This window comes from Haemaphysalis longicornis, unplaced genomic scaffold (genome assembly GCF_048455015.1).
Source record: "Haemaphysalis longicornis isolate Haplotype H1 unplaced genomic scaffold, Haemaphysalis longicornis Haplotype H1 scaffold_4, whole genome shotgun sequence".
Classification (NCBI taxonomy): Eukaryota; Metazoa; Arthropoda; class Arachnida; order Ixodida; family Ixodidae; genus Haemaphysalis; species Haemaphysalis longicornis.
The window spans coordinates 15,823,991-15,851,889 of record NW_027526361.1 but is presented as its reverse complement, the minus strand read 5'-3'; the positions used below and the strand labels follow the sequence as shown (position 1 = coordinate 15,851,889).

The 27,899-nt window shown below is 50.4% G+C and overlaps 2 protein-coding genes across 2 annotated transcripts in view; both read left to right on the top strand.

The window, feature by feature from the left end:
* Positions 1-19,520, top strand: part of LOC144179461 (ovochymase-1-like) — a 70,778-nt gene extending 51,258 nt beyond the window's left edge. The window contains exons 10-16 of the mRNA XM_077707821.1: positions 2,052-2,118; positions 4,413-4,667; positions 11,132-11,208; positions 12,438-12,556; positions 14,166-14,464; positions 14,726-14,871; positions 19,356-19,520. Of these exons, the coding sequence (XP_077563947.1) occupies positions 2,052-2,118; positions 4,413-4,667; positions 11,132-11,208; positions 12,438-12,556; positions 14,166-14,464; positions 14,726-14,871; positions 19,356-19,517 (1,125 nt within the window). The 3' untranslated portion in view covers positions 19,518-19,520. The remainder of the gene's footprint in view (positions 1-2,051; positions 2,119-4,412; positions 4,668-11,131; positions 11,209-12,437; positions 12,557-14,165; positions 14,465-14,725; positions 14,872-19,355) is intronic.
* Positions 1-27,899, top strand: part of LOC144178302 (proclotting enzyme-like) — a 439,300-nt gene that overhangs the window by 331,303 nt on the left and 80,098 nt on the right. The window lies entirely within an intron of this gene.

Below are 27,899 nucleotides of genomic sequence, written 5' to 3'. Positions count from 1 at the left end.
CTAACGCGGTCCACTTCGGAAGATATGTGAAAGACTGCGGAGGAAGCGATCCGGGCCTGCCACTAATGGAAAACTTTCAGCGGCAATCTCAGGATTAAATATGAGGTCATTACATATGGAGCGGAACTTGGCGCCTTAGTAAACTTAACTTGAAAGCAAAATTAAGTCGGCTCAACGGGACATAGAAAGAATAATGATCGGTCGGAGTAACACCTAGACAGGAAGGGGGTTCCTGGATCAGAGAACAAACTAGAGTATAGAAGATATCATAGTTCAAGTAAAGAAAAAGAAATGGGCTTGGGCTGGCCACGTAATTAGGCGAAATGACAATCGGTGGACTACCAGGGTGACAGATCTGTGGGCAGCGAGAGACTGGTCTAGAAAAAAAAAAAGGAAGGACAATCACTCGACGGAGGGACGAAATAAGGAATTTCGGAGGCGAAGAATGGACTCTAGCGGCGCGGGACAGGAGCGGTTGGAGGTCGATGGGAGAGGCCTTCGTCCTGCGGTGGACCTAGTGGGATGCTGCTGCTGATGATACAACAGCCGTGTTTCGCACGAAGGGAGAGGGGCCGCCAGCTCTGCTGTTTCTCTATACTTGCATCACAAGTGGAAACTGCGCCAATTTTAATGCGTAGCATTCTTTGCCGGGTACCCACAAAGCCGGGACCGTGTAACGCCTTCCACTTTCACGAAAATGCAGATATCACAGAAATTCCACCTGCAATCGCTATAATGGCGCAAATGGTGATAATTGGTCGAACAAAATTTTGAAAAACTAAAGAAATAAGAAAAAATATAAAATAATTACGGAAAATCGCGGAACGTGTAACGCCCTGCATACTGCAGATTTTGCGAAAGTTCCACCTGTAATCGTTATAATAGCGGAACGGAATGGTTCTCTGGAACCGAACCCGAACCGAACCCGAAAGGCTTGAACCCGAACCTGAACCGAACCCGAAAAAAACCCGGTTCGACACCCTGCTATAAACAACTCTATGAAATGATGGGGAGTTCGTTTAAAAACATTGGTGCGGAGCAGGTAAAACGCCTATGTACAAGTAATAAACGGAGAATTCTCTATTTACAGATAATTTGCAAGGTAGATTCAGGCAGGCAGCTAGGTCGTTCTGCTCGTGCACACGCTAGTCCACCAGAGCGTCTTCTTCCTCGACGGCTAGCTAGGCTGCCCGCACCCTTTGCATGTCGAGTCTCTCTAGACAGCAAACGGTTATTTCATTTCTCTAATAACCGCCATGCGGCAATATCCCAAGTGGCCAGAGTAATGTTGCAACAACTGTATGACTGTACGTTTGTGTGTTTGTAAAGCGCTGACGGCGGATGGAGGGAGTAAACGAGCGAGCGGTTTCAAACTTGCAGCAGAGAATATATCCGCGTGCGGCTGGGCAACAACTGAAAGGAAAAAAATACCTGCCTATCCTCTTGCTTCGCTGCAAATGTCGTGTACAGACGGTAGTGTTCCGCCTCCTTTGCCTAGTAACGCCCTCTCCTTTATTCCGCTCCCACCACCTAACATTACCCTTCCCTCTGGCTCCTACCAGGGTACATAGAATGGAAATTTACGCAATTTAATACAATTTTCCCGCGTTTGCACTGCTCACGCGACATCTATCGGGACCTTTCGTTTCTGCTCTGCTTCAAACAGGTCGAGCCGATATGTTTAGCTTCACGTTCTTTTATTGAGCCTCTCTTTGACACCGTTTTAACGCGTTTTTTTTTTTCCATTTGCTATCGTAAAAACCCATTCCATGGCACTTTTAATAAAAGAATGATGGTACTCGGGGTTGTGTACATGCATTTTGCTTCAAATACGCCTGAAATTTCCTTGGCGCTCAACAGTGGTCACATGCGCACGGCCTGCCGCCAGTTTCGGTAGTCTGGAAAGATCTTCCTTTATATACATCGTGTTCCAGCATCGTTTCTCCTGCCTTTCGGTCGGGCGATTCAATCGAGTGGCAGACAGACAGGCCAAAGTTTCCGCGTTAGATAGCCCAATAAAGACTGTCGTCTTAAAAAGAAAATCATTGCAGATGCTGCTCCTGCTGCTGCTGGTGGTGCTCCAGATCGGCCTGGGACAAGCAACGACGAATACATCCGGTGAGCAGAGCGGTACCACCGGTACGCATTTTGCGGACCTGGCTCGATTGTCTTATTTAACATATAATATTCTGCTCGTAAGTGTCCGCTGTGGTTCCGATAGACGTGGCCCCAACGTCAAAAGACGATAACGCTTCTTCCGGCAGTACCTAGCACCCCTCCCAACCCTCATATGATCCCATTTGGCCATCCCCATTGGCTTCCTCTCTCCCTCACATATCTCCTCCTCCCTCCTCCCGGTCGGCTGTTTTCTTCCTCAGGTTTCCTCCTACTTATCTCTCTCCCCATGTCCTCCTAGGACACGCTGGTGCAATTACAAAAAAAATGCTTCGGAACGCGCTAATGAAACTTGTACGTGCGTACTTTAAGTCCGCCTGCTAGAACAAAATCAGAGCTCTACCCCCATATGGACAGGAAAGCCCAGCGAAGCTGGCGGACTGGTTTGATTTGCTAGGTTGGGCTTCAGCTATGCAGTCAAACCCGATTATAACGAACCCGCATAGAGCGAATTACGCTATATATGGAACAAAAGCAAATCTGTTACGAAAATGCATGCGAAGCATATTCCTTATAATGAAGTTCACATCGGATATATCGAACTAGGCGCGCCTACAATTGCCACCGAAATGCGTAGTCTCGGAGCGGCGATCGAGATGCTGATTGGCCACGATTGAGATGTTGAGCCTTGCATGGACCGACGTGACGCCCGACACCTTGCGTAACTGTTTACGACGCACGGGATTCACGACGGAGCCCATACCAAGACGGCATCATCGACGAACTGCGCGAGGAGCTCACCAACGCTCCCGATGCTGTGCCGAAAGGAGTGTTGACGACGATGTTGCCGTCACTGTGAGCCCCTCAGGCACAGGCAACGTCAAAGATATCACGGCAGCTGATGCTGCTGAAAGCACTGAAGAGACTGAGAATGTCACAACGTAAAGCCGTCCGACGCTTTATGAAGCGCTTTTGCCAGCCGACGTTCCCCGCCAATATTGCTTCGATACCGAAGGACACGGATTTGAACTGGTGCAAACGATGTCTCGTGTAGAGAATGCGGTGCTAGTTGGTGCCGCAAAACGAAAGTGAAAACAAAAATCACCCCTTTCTTGCGAAGTAAGCAGTTAAGGCGGAAAGTAGCTTTATTGCATGCAATAAATGTATTGTTCTGTGTAAGGTTCGTTATGTGGGAATGGCAGGGACGGGGGGGGATGTCCCGCGTATTGCAACTCGTGACAAAAAAATCGTTATGAACGGGTTCGGCTATGTCGAATTAGTGGACATAGCAAACTGATCGCGGTGCATATTACAGTTCGCTATGACCGGGTTTAACTGTATTTGGCATTTCGATGTTGTGTTATAAGAACAGTGGCGCGATCTCTACGTCACCGACTTGAACACGCACGATCAGGGGGTAAAGACAATTACGTTGTATTATAGCGCGGAACGCCAATCCCGGCGCACAGTCTAGTGTGCACACGGGTGGCCGCTCAAGGGCGCGTGGCATTGCGCAATGCCAGGGTGGAGCGTAGCAAGCAATACACGCGACTCGGGAAAGAGGTGGCGGCGGTGAAGGGGGGAGTATAAAGTGGTTCTGTAACCATACTCCCTCCCTACCAGCCATGCTTCACTTTGAAACACACAATGCGGGAAAGCCTGCTTACAAAAACCAAGCGTACACTGATTCCTCTTAATTCGGCTTCACATCTAAACACACATGCATTGCTTAAAATACATCTTCCGAGGTGCTATATAGGCCGTCTTATTTCAGGTATGACGGCGCTAAGACCTGTTTTTTTTAATTAATTTTTTTATACGATAAACGGACGCGCTGAGTGAATTGTTGACGCCAGCGCGAGGCCGTGGTATCAGGGGCGTAGCCAGGGGGGAGGAGGAGTGGTTTTTTTCTGTCTCAGGATATCCCCACGAAATTTTCTGCGTGCTGCATTTTCTCCCTCCTTTCAAGATTTTTTCTCTCCAACGCTATACACACCGCATCGATAAATTACGAAAGAAAAACAAAAATAGGAAGAGCATTGGTTTCTTTACATTCTAACGCTCTTCTTATTTTTGAAGTGAACAAAACAACTAGCCCGGTGGCTTTATTCAAGCAGAAAAATGGTTCAGGCATTGTTTGGGTGCAGGCTCTTCTGCTTTATTATTATTGTTGCTACCGTTGGTATATACCACCCCTCGAAAAATATTTCTGGCTACGCCACTGCCTGGTCCCCTAGCAATATGCAACTTCGCTCTAAAAAGTTGCCCTCTCTGTTTCTTCTTCCTCGATCCCCAAGGAAATGCAGGCAACTGCACCACTCCCGACGATGAACCTGGCGATTGCATTATGGGCGCTCAGTGCACGGTGCTAGCCGACCGCAGCAGGGCGCAGCTACGGCGCTACGTGTGCGGCTACCGGGGCCCGCTGGCGAAGGTCTGCTGCCCGCACCAAGCGCCGCCGCAGGTCGCCCTCCGGGGGGCTTCGGACGGGGCGCCCATCGCTCCCGCACCTGATCCACTGCCCAACGACTACCCCTCGTCATTGCCGTCTGGTGAGGGCATTTCAACTGCGGAGCATGTGTTCCGGGTGGAAGCGGAGCAAAAGTGTACCGAAATTTCGAGATTTATGCAAAGGCGTTCTACGTTAGTTCTATTCATTTTAAGTTTCTTTTTTGTTCACTGCAGATATTATAGCGATTTAATGTGTTATCCTCTAGAATCTGCATCTTTGTGCAAGTGCAGTGTTACACGGTCGGTGCATTGAGGTACTCGGCAAAGAATGCTTAAGCATTGAGAAACTGCTGTGTACAGATTTCTGAGGCTAATCCCTTAAAAGATATTGCAGAATGACTGGCGAATGCGGTAAACCGATAACCCTAGTGCGGGTTGTGTTAGGCTTAATAACTGAGAATTGTGTGGAGTCGCGATGTGAAAGGGAGTGCCATTTGCAATCCCGAACATGCTTGGAGTCACAGCAACTCATTTTAACGGTGGTCTGATAAATAGTCTGGACTGCTGGCGATGCGAAACGTTTAGCCTCTCCTTCCGACGTCTTTCGTTGTCCCCGTAATAGTTCCGTTACTCGTTAGAATGTGCTCGCAAAATTCTAGAGTCCAGTGTTTAACAACCACCCGTACAAGTGAATCGGCATCTATTTAGCATTCCTTGCCGGGATATTTTGTCATTTTTCTTATCTTGTAGCCTTATACTTACGAAACCCTATTCTACAGATTTTACGATATTGCGAACAAGTTTTGATTTGCCGTTTTTATTATTTATGGGATTAGATGTATTTCAGAAACCCGTTTTACAAACAAAACTGACCATCCAACCGGACTGTACAAAGGTTTTTAGACGAAAAAACGCGAAAAAAAAAACCTTCACTGCGGCGCCGTTTCGTATAACCGAGACGGACAATACACAACAAGAGTAAACAGTTATTCGTCTATAGCAAACAGCATACGTAATTGGCGCTACTGATACCAGACGCAATACCAGAGACGTCACACGGAGGCAAGCTTGCGGGGATGCGATATCTATCGCAAGCCATGAGTAGAGAAAAATTGTGCCCTATAAGGCCTTTGTTTGTGCGTACCGAACGCAGTCTGAAGTTTCTTAGTTTTCATAATTCTAAGTTCTAAATAAGTTATGGCAATCCCCCATGGGCTCGTAAAAGCAGGTTTCAATTGTATGCAAGTATTGACGCGTTCTACGCCGACGACATTACGGTGTGGACGAGTCGCGCGGGATCCGAAGCCTGGACGGAGGAGGTCCTGCAGAGGGCGGCAACGACGGTCCACGAATACGCCAAGACCTGCGGGTTGTGCTGCGCACCCCAGAAGTCGGAGCTCCTCATCGTGCAGCCCAGAAGACGCAAGAACGATGCCGAGCCGAATGTGGTCGTTACCATCGACGGCGTAGACGTCAAGCCCACGCAGCAGCTGCGCATCCTCGGTCTCTTGCTACAACGAGACGGCAAGGCGACAGCGGCCATTGCTAAGATCAAGATGGCCTCCGAACAGGTCACCGGAATGATTCGACGCGTTGCGAACCGGAACAGAGGACTTAAAGAAGACGACGCCTTCCGCCTGGTCAGAGCGTTCATCGTGTCTCGCATCACCTACTCGGCCCCGTACCTCCAGCTAACGAAGGCGAACAGGAACACGCTAGACACGATCATAAGGAAAGCCACCAAGACTGCTATGGGCCTGCCCCAGTACTCGTCTACGCAGAAGCTGCTGGACATGGGGGCACATAATACGGTAGACGAGCTCATAGAGGCTCATCGTTCCAACCAGAGAGTGCGACTGAGCCAGACTGAGCACGGCCGAGCAGTTCTTCGGAAGATTGGTTGGCCCATCGAACCACAGATACCCAAGCACCCTCTACCTCCGCCGTGGAGGGAAGCGCTCAAGACCAAGCCCCTGCCACGCAATATGCAGGCCGGCAGGAACGACGAGAGGCGTGCCGCGCGGGCACAGGCACTCGCCCGACAGCTGGAAGCAGACCCCCGGGTCCTCTACGTGGACGCCTCACTTCCCCAGCACAGCAGCAAAGCAGTGGCCGCCGTCACGACCATCGACAAGCTGGTGACCAGCGCGTCGCTACGGACGACAGATGCCAGCCAAGCAGAAGAGATGGCCATCGCTCTCGCCCTCACGCACGGAGACGTGCATACGATCGTCACTGATTCCAAGACGGCTTACGGCAACTACCGCAAGGGGATCGTCTCCCACGCGGCCATGGCAATTCTCGCAAAGCGCAGCCCACCGGGACGAGACGTAGAGCTCGTGTGGGTTCCGGCACACTCGACAGTGGAAGGCAACGCCCTCGCCGACCACTACGCCCGCGAACTAGCAGACCGGGCCGAGGACGAGTCGGAGCTACCGCACCCAGTCACGAGCTACCGCGAGATTACCACGCTGTACAGGAGCGCCAGGTGCAGGCTTCCCGTGCCGCACCAGCAACTCGACCGCAAGCAACAAACAATAGTGCGCCGCGCACAAGCGGGGTCACTGGCGCACCCAGCTTTATTGAACAAGATGTTCCCGGCAGAACACGACCCCATCTGCCCGTTCTGCAAAAAGACGGAAGGCACCCTGCCGCACATACTGGCGGAGTGTACTGAGCTCAAGAACCCTCTACCTTCCCTCCCCCTTCCCCTTCCCCCCCTACCCGAGCGATGGGAGATCTTGATGTCCAGCCCCGACCTGTCGACGCAGCAAGAGCTCGCGTCCAGGGGCCAGGAGCTTTTGGACTCATATGGGACTCGTGACTAGGGTTCCACCCCGTCTGACGCCTGCGAGCGTCACCTGAAATGGGCTCAGCGAAAGTTGTTTCTCTCTCTCTCTCTCTCTCGAACCAAGAACCCCGAAAGCACCGGGCCCGAGCCCAGCCCGGGCCCGGTGCTTATAGTAGTAGGCCCGCCCGACCCGAAGAAGAAGGCCGACGGGCCGGCCCTGCCCGGCCCGAGACCTTAACCTTATGGCCCGGGCCCGGCCCAGCCCGGCTGCGAGTTTCCAACCCAAATACCGTAGGGGCCCGCGCCTGATTGGGGCACGTTTGGAAGCGAAAACTACCTAAAGGCGGTGAAATGCATCATAAGGGAAATGATAACAGGCAAAACCAACATTAAACGGGCAAAACAACCCCAATTAACCATAACAATCATGCACATATCCCTACCGCAGCTGTCCTTCGCTCAGCTACATACGAAAGAATTGAAACAGACATAAAGGTGACAAAACCGCCCAACCAAAAAAAAAAAAGATGAACAAAAAAAACCCCCAACCACGGACAAATTCATGGTAATATTGAAAAATATTCAAGAAAAGTATCCGAAACCGAAATGGTCCAAACCACTGAAAAGTAAAAAAAAGAGCTGGAGCTCACCTAAAGAGAACAAAACCACCCGGCATTTTCTGTAGAATTTCATAATGTGCCATAAATGAATTAAAACAAGCAATTAAAAATAGAATGGCACCTTGGGCATTTGAACCTGGTTCTTGCGATTGCTTTCCAGAAATGGAACCTGTATGCCAGGGGACCAGCCGGTTCGTGTTTGTTTAAATAGGGTGTGTACTTGGTTTGATGTTTCGTCAGTATACGTTTCCTTTTTTCAAGAGTTTATAGGGCTGTCGGACTCGGTCCCTTCTGTTTATCGAGACGCAAAGTACACGCGTGCAAATGCTAGGAGCCGCATGTGTTGCTCAGTTCATCCGAAGACATGCAGTTGCAGATCTCTCACACTTACCGGCTTGCCATACGCCCACATGTTCCTCAGGGCCTAACGATAAGTCCCGTGGAATGTAAAAACAAACCTGACCCGTGCTTTTACCGCGTCATCAATATGTAGTTTCTGCGATATCATAGAAAACCTAAGTATTGCTTCACTGTGCTGGGCCAGCCCGGGCCGTCAGGACGGCCCGTCCCGTCCGAGGCATTTACATTTCAGCCCGAGTCCGCCCGGGCCCGGGTGAAAAGTAAGTCGGGTGGCCCGAGCCCGGCCCGCGGGCCGGGCTGGGCCCGGGCTTTCGGGTAAGCCCGAGCCCGTGCACACCTCTAGTTCCTGCTGCTGACGAAATCTCTAACTGAAGTCACTATCGGCAATCACCCAGCGGCTCCATCGATTAGAAGCCAGTCACTCGCGCTACTCAGCGCGCGTATTATCCGCAGCTGCGCGCCACGCTGACGCGACAGGAAGCAGGCTCCCTTCTTCCACGACTGCGGCCAACAGAAAACAATAATAGTGGGAAAGAGTTGTGCAAGCGCTGTATACAAGCGGCACAGGCCACTTCTGCGCCGCATGCCATTTATAGCACCAAGTTTTCTCTCCACTGCAGTTCGAGGCGCCCGACGGCATATACATCTTCGGTTCTTCCTTTCTTCATTCTTGCATCTCGTCGTGCAAATTGCGCCCTACGCTTCGTTTACTAAATTAATGTTTGAAGTGGGGCCAGTTGGTTCATTATGAACTGAAGCAAAACAGCGCGAAAAAACGAAGGACGAGGGAGAACACACACACGAGCGCTGCTCGTGTGTGTGTTCTCCCTCGTCCTTCGTTTTTTCGCGCTGTTTTGCTTCAGTTCGTTTACTAAAGCTTCGCCGCTGGGCACCGGGTTTTGTAAACAGGTAGTCGCAATTTGGCCCTTGGTGCTAGTTTCCTTTTCTGTCTTTCTTTCTCACTGCTGTTTCTTCACGATTAGCTAAGTCGGCCTATGCTGTTGAATGCAAATCGCGTTCCTTTATTGGAGTAATCCTCTAAGGCCCCGAAAGAGAACAGACGCAGAAATTTTGAGCAACGCATACATTCGTCAGGTGCCAAACGGAATCGTTTGTAAACGCGATTATTAGCTCCAGTGTAATGATTGCGTGGTAATGCATCGCAAAACACTCAAGTTTACAGCTAAGCTCGTATGTATACGTCGGCATAAGCTATACGCCGTTGGAACATTTCCTGAAAGGTGGCACTCAGGGAAGCTGCCCGGTCTGCATTCGCAATCTTGCGCACGTTTCGAGAGACTGAAATTTTAGGCTTTAAATAGTAGGACCAACGTTAGCCCCTCACCTGCGTGGTGTGAGCTGCGCAGGGCTAATTCTGACGCCTTCAAAACTGGCCTGTACTACTACAGACCAGCAGTTTGCAACGAGAATATTTGAGCAGAAATAAAAATACATACCTATTTCCCAACTGTGAACTCAGTGAAGTGGAATTTTCATCTAATTGAAATAAAAGTTTTTTTTGTTGTTGTAGACCGAAACGCACATGTAGAAAGGTTGGTCTCCGGTGGGATAACCGGATGACTACAACCACTTCGTGCACCCATGGGTGCACGAAGATAAATACTGCAGGTCGCTGACGGACTTTATGCACGCCACTGGACTGCATGGCTTCCCGTAGACTCAAAAACCTATCGGTTCCGTGACCATCCGTGCTTTTGGCAACCCCTCTCTCTCTACTATATTCTCTTTCTCTTGCCTTCCCACTTTCTTCTCTCTTCCCATCTTTAAACCTATCTCATATGCCGCGCGTCAAAAACACGAATAAAAAAATAGTAGTTAAGGGTCATTCTGGGCCGGGTACGAAATTAGCGCATTTTTAATATTTATTCGTTGATTAACGAATTAACAACTACAGAAAATCACCAGTGAATTCAGTGAATTTTTCTTTTCATTAAAAGTAGCTCTGCAATGAAATCTCAGACCGCAGTAGTACCTGTGAGTGTTTTGATGTTGAAAATGATTATACGCGTTAAAAAAAAGCGCCAAATTCAAATAACCTGATAGTGCAGCATGGCGCACATCAGTACGCTTTCGAACGCACGTGATAGGTCGTCGCTGGATCGCTTGCCCTTCCCGGAGTTTAACTGACATTACCTGTACAAAATCCAGCAGGCGTGTTCATCTTTTTTTTCCACATGTGACTCACGAGAAGACACCCATCGTATTATATGCGCATGTTGAAAGGACATCGTGCACAGGCAGAAACTCGTACTATCTCTGTGCAGGACGCTTGATGCGGTACTACAGTTGGGGGCCGTTTTGTGTCCTTGGTCGGGTACTAGTCACGCTGTACATGAAATTAAAGCTATTTTGGTGTTTTTTCGAGGCACAGGACTGACAGAGTTTGGACCCGTTTCTGCATGTGACTGAGAATTTTGTGCGCATAATCCTACATCTTCTAATTTTTATCATTATTGCCCCCCCTATTATGTGTCATAGCAAGCCAGCTCGACGGCTCTGCCAACATCGCCGTTTTCCATCAAATTTATTTCCTTTCTCACAAAAAAACCTCGTCTGTTCGCGAGATGTTTACCAAAATTTAAGATGATATAATATAGGTTGCATGTTGTAAGCAAGAACAGGAAAAAAATGTTATTCTAACCAGCTGAGTATGAAACGCCCATATTTTCCCGTTAATAAACCAACGTTAACGTAATTATGGGGAAATGGTTACTGATTCGGCGGAGTATACACTGAGTGAACGAAGAGTGCAGTTGCGCGCGTGTGCCTGCAGGCTGCGGCCTGTCCAGCGTGAGCGACTCCCGCGTGGTGGGCGGACGGGTGGCAGACGTCGGTGCCTGGCCCTGGATGGTACGTGAGTGAGCCGACCATATCTACACTCTGTGCTTCAGATCTCCGGTGAGCGAATCGCAATACGCACGCGCATTGCAACATTACATACATACATACATACATACATACATACATACATACATACATACATACATACATACATACATACATACATACATACATACATACATACATACATACATAGGCACACATGCATCGTATGTAAAAAATGTGCAATTTCTGGCATTATGTGGTTCTAAAATTCACCTATAATGTCAGAAATTGCACATTATTTTACAGCGGGCTTAGCAATGACAAAGAAACATGTATAGCGTGATTGCATGTTGCTAACTGCATCTTTTGGATGATTGGATTCAGCCTATCGCTTGTGGTGGAGTGTACGTACGGACGGCCCAGCCGGCGCACCATTCACTGAGCGACTGAGCGACCGAGCGGCGGCGAAGCAGCAGTTAAACCCTCGCTTAGTCACGTGGTACAGCAGCGGCGAAGCTACGAGCGAGCGCAGCTGCAATGTCTGCACGCAGCAGATCACGTGGCGGGACGTCACACCCGCCACATTGCACTCCGGCGGCTCAAGGTCATTGGCAGGCGAGGATTTGCCGTGCGAGACGTGGCGTAGTAAAGCTTTCGCTCTAAACCGCCACTTAGTTGAGGTGAAGCTTGTGCATCAGCCACTTCACCAGAAAAGCTGAAGTGAGGCAGCGGCGCGGTGGTTTGCGTCCTGTCTAGAAGCTGCGCCCGTTGTAACACAATGAGCCTCTGCGTTTGCATTCACGTAGAACTCGTCGGTGCGACACAACCTCGCCCAGTGTGCCTCCTCGCGGATTTGGCGCGGCTCCCCACCAATGGCTGGGCTGCATGCTTCCGGGTTTTCTTAGGAGTGACCGCACGCTCACTTCATGACAGCGCGCTTTCCAGAACCCTTTCGATTGCAGGTTGCAACAGGGTTGTTCTTTAAACTCCGCACCATCTGTTACCGTCAGATGCCGAGGAGCACGTCCTTAACGAGACGGTTTATCGTCAAGGGCGTGCGCACAAGAATTGCCGCATGACTTATAGGATCACGTCAAAGAAAAACCATAGGACATCCCCATATATCCTTTGCCAAAAGCGTTTATATGGGGTTCTCCTCCGCGGGTCACACGGTGCCGTGAGTCTGGTCCCCAGTGCGTGCGGAGTACGGCTTCCCCTTTGAGGTTGGCACTGCGGCGTGTCCTTCGTCGCAGGCGGCCATCTACCTGAAGAGTGAGGGCCAGACCAAGGTGGGCTGCGGCGGCGCCCTCGTGTCGGACAAGCACGTGCTCACGGCGGCGCACTGCGTCAGCGTCGGCGCCCGCGCCAGGCAGTGAGTGCGTCACGCTGCCCCCTTCTCGGCCATACATTCTGTTCGGAGGGCAGTACAGACGCCCGGCCCAACCGCTGCAAGCACTCATAAGGCACTGAGTGGCGACCGGTGAAGTGGGCTGTCAGTTCTGGTAGCACCGTGGGCTACCAGACAATGGCGGAGTCAGTGCTTGCCCGTCTTCTCAGCTTTAACAGCATTTCGAGGCTCGGAATGAGTCGAATGTTGCTTCGCGCTACCCACTCTATTGCCCCCCAGAAATAAATCTAACGCAATCTCACTTTGGGCTTGGACTTTTTTCCGTGATGCGCGTGTCATGTCCAGAGAAAATGCTAAATATCATATTTTCAGTATCGAAGCGCTTTGAATATTGAAAACGTGGAAGATTGCCAGGCCAGTTTACTGCAGTACAAAAAGAAGAAAAATATAATAATAACTGGTATTATACTGCATTTGAGTCAATAGAAATGTATAACTAAGGTGGATCGCTGATCCCTGCTAAGCTGCTGGCAGGCCACACCGTTACGTTATCAACAGCTCCTAGTTAAGGAACAAGCCGGCGTGCAGAACCGTCACCGGGAGGCCACCCAGCTGATGCCAATGGACAAGCCACCCCGTGAAGGGGGTGTATCAACCCAATCGACGGCGCAAGGTGGCAGCCTTCTAGTCGTATACCGGTGGTGCCACATTCGGATAATACGTTCTGTCGCATTCTAAACTCGGCCACTCATGCCTGGTGTCGCTTCGGTGGGATCAGCAAGTACGCGTATAGGCTGTCTTATTGAGCAGTTTTACGTTTTTTGGCTCTCGCCTCCGTATGCAGGATCAGCGATAGTATAACTCCGTCGACCAGCGTGTCGACACTGACATCGAGAAATAATATTGATGAATGCTGACACGACATCGGAATGCAACGTGCATGGGTAATGTATAGTAAGAATCTTACAGTACAAGCAGGTGCAGCTTTCCGTCTCATCTTAATTCTTTCGGAAGCTATTACTCTGGAGTTATTTAGGGTAACGCCAATTATTTTCACGCTGAAAAGTATTGAGGCTGAAAGCTTGCTTCGTGCGCGCAGTTTGAAGTTAGTGTATTGCTCTACCAGGTTCTAAAGCCATGAAAACTATACCATTGACATGTACGGGTAGTAACTTTTGACAACGACTCACACAAAAACTATTCAGCTTTCCGGCGGGATATTTTTAGTCTTCATATACAAGTTAACTCCTGGCACTATGCGTGTTATCACTTTCCTGAAATGGTTTGGCGACGTTAACTGCCACCTATACACAACATTTTGAACAACTTCAACGTTCTGTATTTTTTTTTTAGATGCACTGACAAAACACGGCTGCGGGCGGGCGAAGTACAATTGTATTCAGCTTAGAACTATCGCTTCGCAAGCACAGAATGGGAATGAAACAAACTCGAGATAGAAACGGCGGCAAGAACTTCGTGGATGCGACGCTGTAGCGTCGTGTGGTGCCTCTTCTCACGTTCTCGCGTGGTGGTACCTCCACGAGTATTTGCGTTCTCTGCCCATCTCCGAGCCCCGTCGTTGACTTATAAGTCCAGAAGAAGTGCGGGCCTAACGCGTGTCTCGCAAACACAGGCTTCCGCCGCGTGTGCTGAGCGTGAGGCTGGGCGACCACGACCTCGGCTCGACCGACGACCACACTGCGCCCGTCGACGCCGAGGTGGTTGACGTGCTGCGCCACCAGCGCTACGACCGGCGCACGTACGCGCACGACATCGCGCTGCTCGTGCTTCGTGAGCCGGTGCGCTGGAACCGCTTCGTGCAGCCCGCCTGCCTGCCCTTCGGGCCGCTGGCCAACGAATCCCTCAAGGACTACAACGCCTTCATCGTCGGCTGGGGAGCCACCCAGTTCAGTGAGTCGACCCCGAGAACGGGTAGAGAAAAAGTTGGACACGCGACTTAAGGGCCGAACACATGTGCGGAAACCGACGCGTTTCGGCAAGCGTTTTTTTCTCTCTCCGAAACCGGTCCTGCAGCCTTCATGTGTGTTCCTGACCGCTTCCGGACCGGTTTTGAGAGGGGGAAAACGCGTACGGAAATGCGTCGCTCTCCGCACATGTGTTCGGCCCTTTACTCTAGCCTCTGGGCGGGGAAGGAGATTTGAAAGCCGCCTTGGGTGGCTCGCGCATGCGCAGATGGAGCGGGGAGCAGTGTGCTTCGCCAGGCGCAGATACCGATATGGGAGGAGGGCAAATGCCGCGCGGCCTACTCGCAGCACCTGCCGATCACCAGCGCGCAGCTTTGCGCCGGGGACGTCAACGCCAGCATGGATTCCTGCCAGGTCGGTATACCATCCTGTTTGTTTAATTAAAGCGTAGAGTTGGGCGAGTTGGTTACTTCGCTAGAGGTACGAGTTCATTAGACTTCAATATTGACGTGCGCTGCATATTTGGACGAGGGACGGGGACAGTGAAAAGACAAACCAAACGATGGCGCGCACCATCGTTAGGTTTGCCTTTTCACTGTCTCCGTCCCTCGCCTAAGTATACAGCTCACGTTAACATGGAATTCAAGAATATACCAACTAGCCCCTAAACAAGCCTTTGTTAACTTCATTCATGAGACTGTTTCGGGCCGCGTCAAAGCTGTTTTAAGGCAATATTATCACAGTGAATAGAGAGAGAGGGGGGGGGGGATGGAGCATTCGTTTGTTTGCGTCTAAGACACTGCCGAGTAGAGTAGTCTATGTGTCCTGCATGGCAGTTTACCGACACTAAATGGACGGTGACAAGGGAGTTCATTACAAACATAGTTCGGGATGCACACAGTCCCACCACTTGGAAATTTTTTTGCGTTATAATGTGCGGATGTTTAATCAATATATCTAAGCGCTCTAAACGGAGTGTCAGTTTTACGAGTCGATATGTATTCGTGATTAACCGGCAGGGGAGAAATCAGCACGTGTAGGATAAAAACAACATAACAGGAATCGTGTTGTTTGTTCTCTGGTGCACGACCAGTTGCTTGCACAGGCCGTTAACCATGAAATAAACTCAAAGCTAATTTACTACACCGCTTGTTTGCGCTCGCCGTAGTGGTACAGTCGCTAAGATGTTGCGCAGCTGTGGCCATCGACGCGGTTTCGATCGTGGCCTCAGAGGCCGTTTTTATGGTGGAGGCGAGAGACAACAACGCCCGTGTGACAAAAATTTGTCGCACGTTAAAGATCTCCTGCGGTGCAAATTAATCTGCAGCCCTTTAAAACGCCGAGCCTCGTAACTCAGGTGTAGTTTCGGCACGTAGTACTTCCAAAATTTGTTCTTTTCTTTTTGTTCTTCGCGTGTATGATGTCCTGTAAATACGGTTGAATGAAGGCGAAACTTTATGCGGCCATGAATGATAACGCATTCATTTTCTCTTCGGCGTAACCACACCGCTTGCCTGTGTAGCGACGTCTTACGCTTAAGTGCATGATTAGACTAAGGGTGCTTCTTATATATTAGGCACTAAATCACGACCACAGTGCGTTCATAAGAGTGTTCATTAGAGTGTCGTAAGGGTGTTCGGAAGGGTGTCATAAGATGGCGCTGGGTGTGTACAGGAGACTTATAGAACAGAGAAGCTAGAAATCAGGAAGGAAGGAAGGTTTCTATGGCAATACCTGAGGCAGTGCATTGCTACTTGAAGCACGGGCGAAGTGTCTGAGAACACGGGCATACACGGTTAGCTACAGGCAACACGATGAAACTTGTGTATGCTGGGTAAACCGTAGAGCATATTGTCATAGACTGCACAGAGATACGACCGCGGAGGGACGATGGGGAAACGATGTTGACGGAGGCTGTGGGATCTGGGTGTGAGGGGGGAGCCTACACTTCAGGGCCATACAGGGGACGAAGAGGCGGCTGGAGTAGTGGTGGAAGAAAACTAGGGAAGAGAGTGGGGCGTAGGAAGAGTTATACTATACCGAATTAGAATTTAGAAGAGAAGAGGGGAGGTAAAGAGGGGTGAAGGGCAGGAAGGGGTGGGGGAAGCGATGGGAGCTTAAAACAAAGGGGCAGGGGGGGCGGGGGGTCTATCTCATTAGTTTAGTGAAGGGTAGAGCAAATAAGTAGAATAACACAGGCAAGTCGGTTGGTGACAACCAACGTCCCGATACAGAGGGAGGGCATCTAATCATCATCATCAAGTACCGGGCTTGTATACCTATCAAGAAACGGGATGTCGCCGACAATTTCCATACAAATCCTATGACACCGGCACTTCCTGTACGCACCCAGCGCCCCCTAGTGGTTCGCTTAGAACACTCCTTCTGTACTTTTGAGCAACTGCTAAAACGACTCCCCCGCTCGGCCTCAGCACCCTAAAATAGCAAGGAAAGCTGAGCGAGTTGGTAACATTGAAGAATGAACAAAGCGCTAAAGTAACGACGAAACCGAGGGGAACGGAAACGAGGTGGGGTCGAGCCTCAGAAACGCCTAATTGTTCACCCAATACTCGTGACTTTTTTTTTTTTTGCTGTAAAATGTTTTCTCGGCTCAATTCAACGCATTCGGCTTATACGTTGAATTTCTGTTGTTGTGTTGAACTTCCTATCTCCTTTTGCAGCGAGCCAGCTGTTTCAATCTATATCATTTGTGGGATACTGTGAAACCTGTAAGGGGGCCGGGGCCCCGTCAGGCGATGCCCGCCTGTGGCCGCGGCTCCCTCTTAGAGCTGATTGATTTTTTGATTGTGGGGTTTAACGCGCCGACGCAACGCAGGCGATGAGGCGCGCCGTAGTGGAGGGCTCCGGATTAATTTTGACCACCTGGGGATCTTTATCGTGCGCCGAAATCTCGTACACACGGGCGTTTTTGCTTTTCGCCTCCATCAGAAAAGCGGCCGCCGCGGCCGGGAATCGAACCCGCGACCTCGTGCTCAGAAGCGCAACGCCTTAGCCACTGAGCCACCGCGGCGGGTCCCTCTTAGAGCTGCCTAAAAAAAATAAAAAAAGAACAATCGGGATTTTGAATATTCTAGGCCGGTTTGGGGGCGGGGCGCGGTATATCGACTCGTTTAATTAACCTTCTCGATCGCACCGGAAATGCACGGATTGTACCTATCTGGAAACGGAAAAACTTTACCATCCCTTCCTGAAGAAAGTTCTGAATAAAGCCCTTCCTGAAGAAAGCGCGAAAGCTTTCTGATATCAAAACTGTGTTAAAAGTAACCGTTTTGACACAGTTCGAGCCCGTTTTCGCGCACGCGCCATCTGTCCAGAGATCCTATCAGAGCTTTTCCTTCGACCAACCGGTCTATGGGGAAGTACATTAGCTTTTTGACAGAACGCCATCGGTCTCACTAAGAAAGCTTTTGCTGTGAAAAAAAATCGCAATCGTCGCGACTTTCAGCCCGCGCTGCTTCAAAAGCTCAGCGGAACGGTTGCCAAACAGCAAAAATAAAAGGGCTCTCTATCTATCAATGCGGCAGTGATTCAAAAAAATTGGGCCTATCTCCCCGCGAGGGGGACTCGAGTAAATGCGTCGCATAGGGGGTGGGTGTATTGCGTTAATGTTTAGTGTTTGGGGAGTTGGCGGTAGTGAATGCGTTGTATCAGCAGCTTCTTGACGTAGTTTAAATGAGTCAAGGATATAAGGCGCGTTCGTAGCCGTTAATTCTGTGTCGGTTTTGTGGCGCAGTGGGAAGAGCAGCATGTAGCTCGCGTTCCGCACACAGGTAGTGAATGCGTTGTATCAGCAGCTTCTTGACGTAGTTTGAATGAGTCAAGGATATAAGGCGCGTTCGTAGCCTTTCATTCTGTGTCGGCTTTGTGGCGCAGTGGGTAGAGCACCATGTACCTTGCGTTCCGCCCGCAGGGTCGTGGGATCGAAACCAGGCGCCGATAAGTGTTATTTTTTTATATAGTGTAGGGGGAGGGGTGCGGACCTGTTGTTGAGAGCGAGGAGGGTAGCGTGATGCGGGAGAGGAGGAGTGGGAGAGAGGGCGCGCCTGCGCGCTGAGCTGTTGCGGACGCACGGCGGACGCTACATGTGAGTTAAAGAAATGCTCTGCATTTAAAATTTGATGCTTACATTGAGGCTGGGTGATCGTAAGAACGCTCTCCTAAGGTCTGATTATTAGTACAGCCTGGAGAATTAAACAAGCTCACTTAGTGACTCTAGCACCACACATGCAAAAGTGTTAAATGCGTCCAACAAAGGAGGCGACGAATTAATCATTACTCGCGGAGTGTTGCTCTTGCGGCAGACGTGCTACGTTCGCGCTGACTTGATCCCTCACAGAACGTTGGCGCGAGAATTCCTTCTGCCTTTCTTTCTTTCTTTGCTGTGGAAAACATTACAGCGTGAAGGAAGACGAAGAAGAGAGAAGACGGGTTTCCTCCTGGTCTTCGCCTACTTTTGCGCTGTAATGTGTTCCACAGCTGATTAACAACTTGCCCAAAAACAGTCTTGTGAGTCAGTTTTTTTTTTTCTTTTTTCTGCACAACCGCATGTGCCGCGATGTCCCGCGGTTAAAATACCTTCAGAAAGCCCCCTAAGTGGAAGAAGATTTCCAGAGGAATAATCCCCACCACGTGCCGCCGGGCGAGGTTATTCCCTGCGAAACGTACGCCCTGTCCTGCAATGACGTTCGCGGTGACGACGATATACCCCGGGGGCTCGCCCGGAGTCAGTCTTTTCCATTCACTGAGACGCTGGGTGCGCCGAGCAGCTCAATCAGAAGAATCGTTCGTAGAACTGTGTTCGGCGGCGGTGTCCTGCGGACGTCCGGCGGACGCTGCTCGTAGCTGACGGCGGTCTCCGCCTCTGCGCACGCATGCAGGGCGACTCCGGCGGGCCGCTGCTGCTGCCGTTCCAGGGCCGCTACTACGTGATCGGCGTCGTGTCGTCGGGAAAGGACTGCGCCACGCCGGGATTTCCGGGCATCTACACGCGCGTCTCTTCATACCTGGACTGGCTGCGCAACGCCATGGGCATCCAATAAACACCGCCGCCGCCCCCTGCGCCTCCTCCTTCCACCTGCTGGTGTTAATTCACGTGATCGGGCTGGGAAATAGCGCCCCCGCCCCACCCTACACTCAGTATCCAGCAGGCTCATATCTGGTGCCGTCTACAGACCGGTCCTTATCTCAACCACACGGTTCTCTCACACATTTTCCCATCACTCTTCCAACACGAGTGCCACACTTGCAACGTCCCTCTTACTACCTACCACTTGGTGCATTATTGCCCAGACAACCCCAACCCCCTCCGCATCCCATCATCTGAGCAGTCGGTGCCTGCACTGACCAGCTCGGCTGCAGGGCTACAACAAGCTCTGGCCGACTGGCCCAGGAATCGGTGCGGGCTCGCAGCCTCCTGTAGTTAAAGACTGGCCACTTCCATTCTTACTCCTTTCCCTTTTTAAGATAAAAAAAATGTTTATTATTACTCCTCCTCCTACTACTACTGGAAAACAGCTACTGGGCACTTAAGGACAGCCCACCGCTGTAGCCCCGTCGTGTGATTGGCTACTATATACGCCCGCCTAATCACGCGGACGTTTTCTGCCATATCCTTCCAGTGCCCGAAATCAGTAAACGCAGATGGACGTCGCGGAAGTGTGTTATACTAACATTGAATTAGTTGCATTTAGAAAGCCAGGGGCTCCTGAAGATGGTGTCATATATCGGACCTCAGGTTGGACATTCCTTGCAAAGAAACAATGCATTGTCTGTTCCAGCAAGAGTAAAACCAACGCATTTTTTTTTTCGTCGTCGGCAATTGTGGCTTACCCTTGTATGCTTTCAGAAACACGTGTTTCTGGGCATCACCATCATAAGCATGCTGCGATGGAAGGTCGGTATGGAGGGGGCGTGGGAGGGGGGGGGGAGATGTGCGCTTTTATCGCACACAAATGAAGGCTGGAAAACGGCTCGCTTGTGTGCACAGCTGCTCTCTATAGTGCAAGTGCACTATAGTGCCGGCGATCTGCACCGCTCCGCAATACGCAATCAACCATGTAGGGTTCCCGATTAGTAAACTACGCTTTACCATGTTCCTCCCATCGAGCCAGAGCGTTTCTCCCAGGTCTGGCTGTGCGGCACAGCCCATGCAAGGCACATTTTATGCGAACCATGGCTCGGTTCCTTGGTGTCCTTTTTTTTAATATTTTGCTTTTGGTCGGTCTTGCTTTGCTGATTCCCAAATAATGAAAATTGGGCCCATCTCCCCGCGAGGGGAACTCGAGTAAATGCGTCGCATAGGGGGTGGGTGTATTGCGTTAACGTTTAGTGTTTGGGGAGTTGGTGGTAGTGAATGCGTTGTATCAGCAGCTTCTTGACGTAGTTTGAATGAGTCAAGGATATTAGGCGCGTTCGTAGCCTCCCATTCTGTGTCGGCTTTGTGGCGCAGTGGGTAGAGCACCATGTACATTTCGTTCCGCCCGCAGGGTCGAGGGATCGAAACCAGGCGCCGGATAGTACTTTTTTATATAGTGTAGGGGGAGGGGTGCGGACTTCGACTACGGACGTCAACGCGGGTGACATCGTGAGTTACTGAAATGCTCTGCATTTAAAGGTAAGCTACCGCTGTCACTGAAAAGAAAAATGTACAACCAGTACATACTGCCTGTGAGGACATACGGAGCTAAAATTTGGCGCCTTACTAGGAAACACACTTAGGTCGGCTCAACGGGCCATGGAACGAATAATGTTAGGAATAACACTCAGGGACAACAAACGAGCTACCTGGATCAGAGAACAAACTATAGTCGACGATATCATAGTTCAAATGAAGAAAATACAGAAAGGGAAACGGATGGCCATGTAGTGAGACGAACCGACAACCGGCGGACAATTAGGGTAACAGAGTGGATACCAAGAGATGGGTCTAGAAGAAGGGGAAGGCCAATAACCCGATGGAGGGCTGAAATACGGAACTTCAGAGGTAAACTGTGGACTCTAGTGGCGCAGGACAGTAGCGGTTGGAGGTCAAAGGTAGAGGCCTTCGTCCTGCAGTGGACCTGAGAAGGCTGATGGTGATTATGATGATGATGATGATGGTGGTAATTTTAGTGGGTGAGGGTGGAGGCCATGTTTCGAGCTTTTTTTTTTCGTCCCCACTTTTCTGGCACCAATTATTGATTATTGATTGATTATGGGGTTTAACGCGCCGACGCTGCACAGGCGGTGAGGCCCACCGCAATGGAGGGCTCCGAATTAATTTTGACCACCTGGGGATCTTGAACGTGCACCGCAATATCGAACACACGGACGTTGTCGCTTTTCGCCTCCATCAGAAAAGCGTCCGCCACGGCCGGGAATCGAACCCGCGTCCTTGGGCTCACCAGCTCAACGCCATAGCCACTGAGCCACCGCGGCGTGTAGCTCCTGATAACAAAGCTCCCGACAGATGCAAAGCATATTCATGCGACAACAGTGTCGACGAGGGAGACATGGCTAACAAATACAGGTTAAGGAATTTCTCAACTGGGGCACGTAAAACGGACTTTTAAGTCACGTAATGCGACGTCAGAGAAAGATGGCATTTGAGGCCCACCAGGAAGGAGAAACTGGTTATGAGAGTTCAGGATATCACGGAAAGTCGCCCTTCATGGCCGGTCAGTGAACGGCTAGGTCAACACTCTAAGAAACCGGGGACTATACGAGGAGTTCAACAGTCACTGTACTCCTGTGAGCGTTGGCACACTCGCCACGAAACCTGCGGGGAGTTGGATTGGATATAATGGTCATTCCACCTAAGAAGGGAGAGTAAAGAACGGAGAGTAGAGAGAGAGTAACCGCGTACCCTTCTCACGTGGGTCGGAATGCAGCCCTAGTTCCACTCCTGCACAAAGAAGAGTAAACCAGCGCATCATCTTCCTACATCCTGTAGGAAGAGTAAAACTGAGATTTAATTCTTGTTCAGTGCGGGAGTAAGCATGGAGGTGCACTCCAGCAATCTATGCATACCAATTTATCAGGGATGTTTTATTTGCCTATTATTAAATGCAGTCCGATAGAAAAGCGTCCGATTAATCCCGCTGCGCATTCCAAATGTGCAAGCATATGAATCCGTATAACGATTGCATGCACCTTTCAGTAACATCAATGACGCAAGCTTGACAAAGCGCAAAAACGGATGTCTCGATCGTTTTTAACGCGACAGCGTCATTAACCTCATTTTTCGATTTTGCCGTGCCCGCTAGCCGTCTGCTATCAGCCGTGCTCATCAAGTGTCCACGGAAATACGTCACCACTGCCAACCGGAAACTATGACTGAGGCAGCCAGATGCAAAAGTTAACTGGACGTTGGAAAGAGGGCAATGAAACTACGGCGGATGCTATGACAGAAATGATGCGTGATTTATAAAGCATCGCGTCTGCGTAGTGAGTTCGTTCTCCCACTGTCGGTGCATGCGCCGATGAGCCACTGTTGACGTGACAATGTAACTGGGCTCCGTTACAGGGCACCGTTACCGTTACTGAGCTCCGTTACACCGTTACTGAGCACCGTAACTGGACACCATTACTGACCACCGTAAAGGCTAACTGTCTGCTATCACCCGTGCTCATGAAGCGACCACGGAAGGCGATGTCTCCGTCAACCGAAAAGTACGTCTGCGCACCCAAAAGAGAGCTTGCGCCTGAAGCTGTAATCGGGCGTAGTTGCTTAAGACTGAATGTGGAAAGGAGAAGGTGGGCCGGAGGCTTGCCGACAATCATACTGCTATGCGCAGAAGACAGAAAGGATACGTGGTTTCGTTAATTGCCGCTTCTTCGCGGTGAAGCTCCTTCTTCCACACAAAGCTCTTGTTCCTAGTTTCGTTAGGGTAAACTTCAGCACTCGGAGAGCATGAATGGCGAGTGCCGAAGCTTCGTTCGAAACTCTCCCTTGACGAAGAGGTAACGCTATCGCGCCTTACATCTTAAGACCTAAACGTAGATGTCCCCTGCAACTTTTTTTTTCCCTGCCATTGCTTCGTTATTGACAGGCCATGCATCATGAAAGGTGCGGAGCAATTTCGGCGCAGCTGCCGATGATTCCGACTCACGCTGTGCGCGTGGCCGTGCCATTGAGTTTCTTACTATATACACTAGAGAGGATCTGGCGCTAGCGTCTATGCGGCTCACATCAAGCCATCCTACGAAACTCTATGCATCAAGCCCGTCTGCGTCGTCATGGGCCGCCATTGCGCTCGCCTTAGTTTCATCATTGGCTTGTGACAATAAAAACTGGCACCGACCAAGAATGTTTAAAATCCAGAAAAGACGTTTCGGCTCCCGTACGGGTGCCTTGTTCACATTCTTTTTCTGTGCCACTTTTTATTGTCATGTGTTTTTTTGACCAGACGGGTTTCCGTCCAACCCTCGATTTCATCATTGGCTTGGATTGAAACGTTTTACTGGCCGTATATTGGAACTCAGGGTCACAAAAACGGAAATAATGGTGTGTTATTATATAAGTAGAAAATAAAACAGGCTGTTTCAAAGAAAGGAAAAAAGTAAGAAAAGCGTATTTTTGCCGGAACGGTTGTGCCTACTATTCTGCAGGTCAAGCTGGTAGTTAAGAAAAAATGTTAAAGGGGTCCTGAAATACCTTCCGCCGATGCGTGGATGTACATGTAACCAAATAAAGCAATGTATTAGCAATCTCCTCCCGCAAGAATTTTGTTGAAGCGATGAGTATTCGCTGAGAAATCGTAAATCAAAAACCGCGCATTATCGCCGCGCCGCGTTTCCTCCTCCTTTCAACTTACTCTCCGCTGTTGACGGCGAGCGAGCCTTCCCTTCCATGATACTGCGCTCCCCGGTGGTGACGTACTTCCGCTATTGCGCTGCTCACGCAGCCGTCTGCTACGGGCAAGCTTTGTTGACACCATGAATCCCGCTCTCCGCTCAAGGCTGGAAAAGCGAACGAAAAATCTGGCCGCATGTGTGCGGCGGCCTGGCCTTGCCCTTTCGCGGTGTATGTTGCTGCAGAACTTTGCTATCGGCGGCACGCGACTCTTTATGGGCGGCGAACTCGCAGCCGCACGGGGAGGATCCTGCGCTCGCTCCCTTGGATGCACAGCGCACTGTTTATCCAAAAAGCGCCGTATCAGATGTGGCCCCGCTGGTGCCGGGTCATATTTTGCGGCGGTGGTAATTCCTGGCGGCGGCATGTGAAAAAGACATTTTAAACCGATACAGAACCCGTGCACAAAACGCCAGTTCAGCTTGGGGCGACGCGTCGTGGAGAGCGGCAACGTTGGCAAAACATGCTCCGGCGCGGCTCTGAGCTTTCTAGCGCTGGAGCGAGCACCATTTCCGCCATTTCTTTGACAATATCAAACATCGGTTGCCCTGGCAACAAGGCACAAACCGCTCTAGAAGTCAGTTACGGTTGCGTGATCCCGGTTCAGCTTGGGGCCCCACCTCGCGGCATATGGGCACTTCAGGCATACTACTCACTCCCATTTGGAAGTGCGAGATGCGTTTGGCATTACAGGAGGCGATGGTGTGTGTGTTGTGGACGCCTTTGTTTCGCGATGAGATGCGACGTTATGCTTCTGCGGGTGGATGGTGCTTCCCATGGTCTGGATTATCTTTCTCAAGTGGCGTACGACTCAACCTCGCATGGCGTATGTGAAGTGTGCATGGCTAAAAGCCATCTCGGCTCGTGCGCCAGAGTAAAGTGACTTGCTGTTCGTCCCCGCAAACCGCGCGCGAGGTGAGTGCAGAAGTTACGAGGGGCAGGAGGAGGCAACCCATCGTCTGTCAATCGCGGTTCGGACTTGCAACGCATGTTGTGACGTTGTGTTCGTTCGAAACGCATCTCTGGATTGTTTGGAAGTTGAATAAATAAAATGTATGCGTCAAACCCAGGCATTCGGCTCAGGGCGTTCTCTGCGATTGCAAGAAAGAAGTGCCACGGGGCTTCAACGCTTTCTTTATGGAACGTACTCAAGTAAGATAATATCCATGTCGTGTTATGGCGCTGTTACATTCAATACAAACGGTTAAGCGTTTGTTTACACTTGTTTCGTTTGTCGTAAAATGTCCAAGCGCTCCGGCACTCCGCTGGCAGATCAGCCGGCGAGCCGACGCTGAGCAGACGACTCATCTCTTGGTGCCGGAAGTGCGTGAGAAAGCCGCCCAATAGCAGGATGTCTAGCTCATGACGAACATCTGGGAATCGATGATGTAGACATGTGAAGATGGCGGCGTCCAAAAACACGAAGGAAAGGGTGAGAAAAAAGCGACAAACTTTGCAACAAAAGTGTGAGCTTTCCGCTGCGCGTAAAAGAGTAATACTTGGCACAGATGATGTTGACGACCCAATCTAACGATTGCGCTAGTCAATTTAGTGTGCTCAAAACGCATTTCAGGGCCCCTTTAATATTTTGGGAGTAACTCATTAGACTTAGATTTTATTAATTTTAGCATTATTTCAAATATTAATTTGTTTGAAAAGCGTGGAAACGTTTTTGAGAATTCCTGTGAAAACGTCGCCATCGTGGCGAACCGGTACACCGACCGTCAGCTGCAGTTTAACAAAACTTGTTGCGAGTTGGTTCATACTTCAATAAAAAAGGAAAACTTGGTGTTAAACAGTCGTGGAAGACAAGATATGGACGGTCGCAACTATGGACGGCCGCCAGATATGGATAACTTTCGCGGCGGCATTTTCCCCGCCGTTCCTTTGACTGCGGTATGACAGACGTTAGGTATGATCACGCAATGCTTGCTTTTTTACCAAGCCCTTCATTGCCACGGCTCACGGCTACCACAAAACAGGGAGCATCTCGGCAATGGTGTCTAGCCACCATATCTCGCTTTAACTCATAGCTCGTAGACGTGTTAATGCATAGTAAGAAAGCAAATAAAAAAAACACTGAAGAATCCAATTGTCATGCCAAGCCCAAGCCAGAAGCGGGGGTCTCCCCATAACCCCCCACGACGACATGGATTCCCAGCTACACTTTCCTCTCTAGTATACTTGCTAAGAAACTCTATGCGCCGTGCACGCCAAACATGCATGCGCGCTCAAGAAGTCGGCGGCGATTATGCACGGGACGATCTCCCGCGTCTACGCTAAAACCGACACGGGCGGTGTACGTACGCACTAAGGCCGGGCGGGCGAGTGACTGATCAAGCGATACCGTGATGTACCGCGAACGCGGGATACAGGGCTGCGATTTTAAAAACGAAAATTATGTGTTACGCATGAAGTGGAGTGATGGAGTATTCTCTCAAACAGTCGCTTCATGCAACATGGGAACTTCGACCTACCTTTATCGTCACACCAGCTTAGACAAAATAAGATCGCGTGCTCGCAAATTACATGCATGTATGCGCGTCAGCGCTAGTTTATGAACACGCGAGCGACGCGAGGAAGCCAGCAAGCCTATATGTGCGTGCGTGCATGCGTGCGTGGGACTACTAGTTTTAAAGCAAAGCTTTACTAACCTCGTCGAGTGGCTTCGCCGTCGGGGAGGATTGACCTCCATTTGACCGCCGCTGCACCGTACCGCATCACGTGACTCTCCGGGTTGAGCTCCGCCGCCGGCTTGGCGCATGCGCTCTCCGCAGCTGAGTCGCCGCCTGACTACGTGGCTCACCGCGTGCTGGCGAGCTTGGCCATGAATGAGAGCGAGGTGGGGCCGTCTTATTTTTTCTGAGCGTTGCCCGGAGACTGGAGGCTTTGAACCGTCGTCGGGAAGCGGCTTCTGACCACCCCTCGGATATCGCCCGGCGAGCTGTTTCACTGGAGAGGGTCCGGAATGTGGAGCGCGCGAAGCCTTCCGGATCCTCCGGTGCAGAGACTCAGGAAGGGCGAGCCGTTCGGCTCGGAGAACGCCGGAAGCTGGACCACAGCCGTACACAAAGGCAGGCTTTGAACGAATACTACAATACCGTATTTTCGCGGGTATAACGCGCCTCTGCATATAACCCGCACCCCACCCCCCCTTTCCATCGATGAATAATAAAAAAATATATTCCCGCGTATTGCCTGCATATTTTCCAAAACAGCCAAGGTAACGAAAAAAGAGGCAAGGCAGAGTGAAACAAATAATTGGAGGGAAAAAATGGAAGCTAAAACCTCGTTAGAGATGTACAGGGCCAAGAAGTTGAACATCAGAAAGGAAAATTTCTACGATAATTCACAGGGAAGCGCTTTGCTTTTTGAGGCTAGAGCAGGTTGCCTGCGAACTAAAAGCTTTGTGGGGAAGTATTCACAAAATGATGGAGTATGCGTGGTCTGCGGAAAAGAAACAGAAACTATGCAGCACATAGTGTTAGAATGTGAGGGTATCCATCCAAATCTACATGAAGGAAATATTCGGCTTCCAGAAACCCTAGGATTTAAGGGTATCACGGAGGAAGTTAACTTCAAGGCTGTC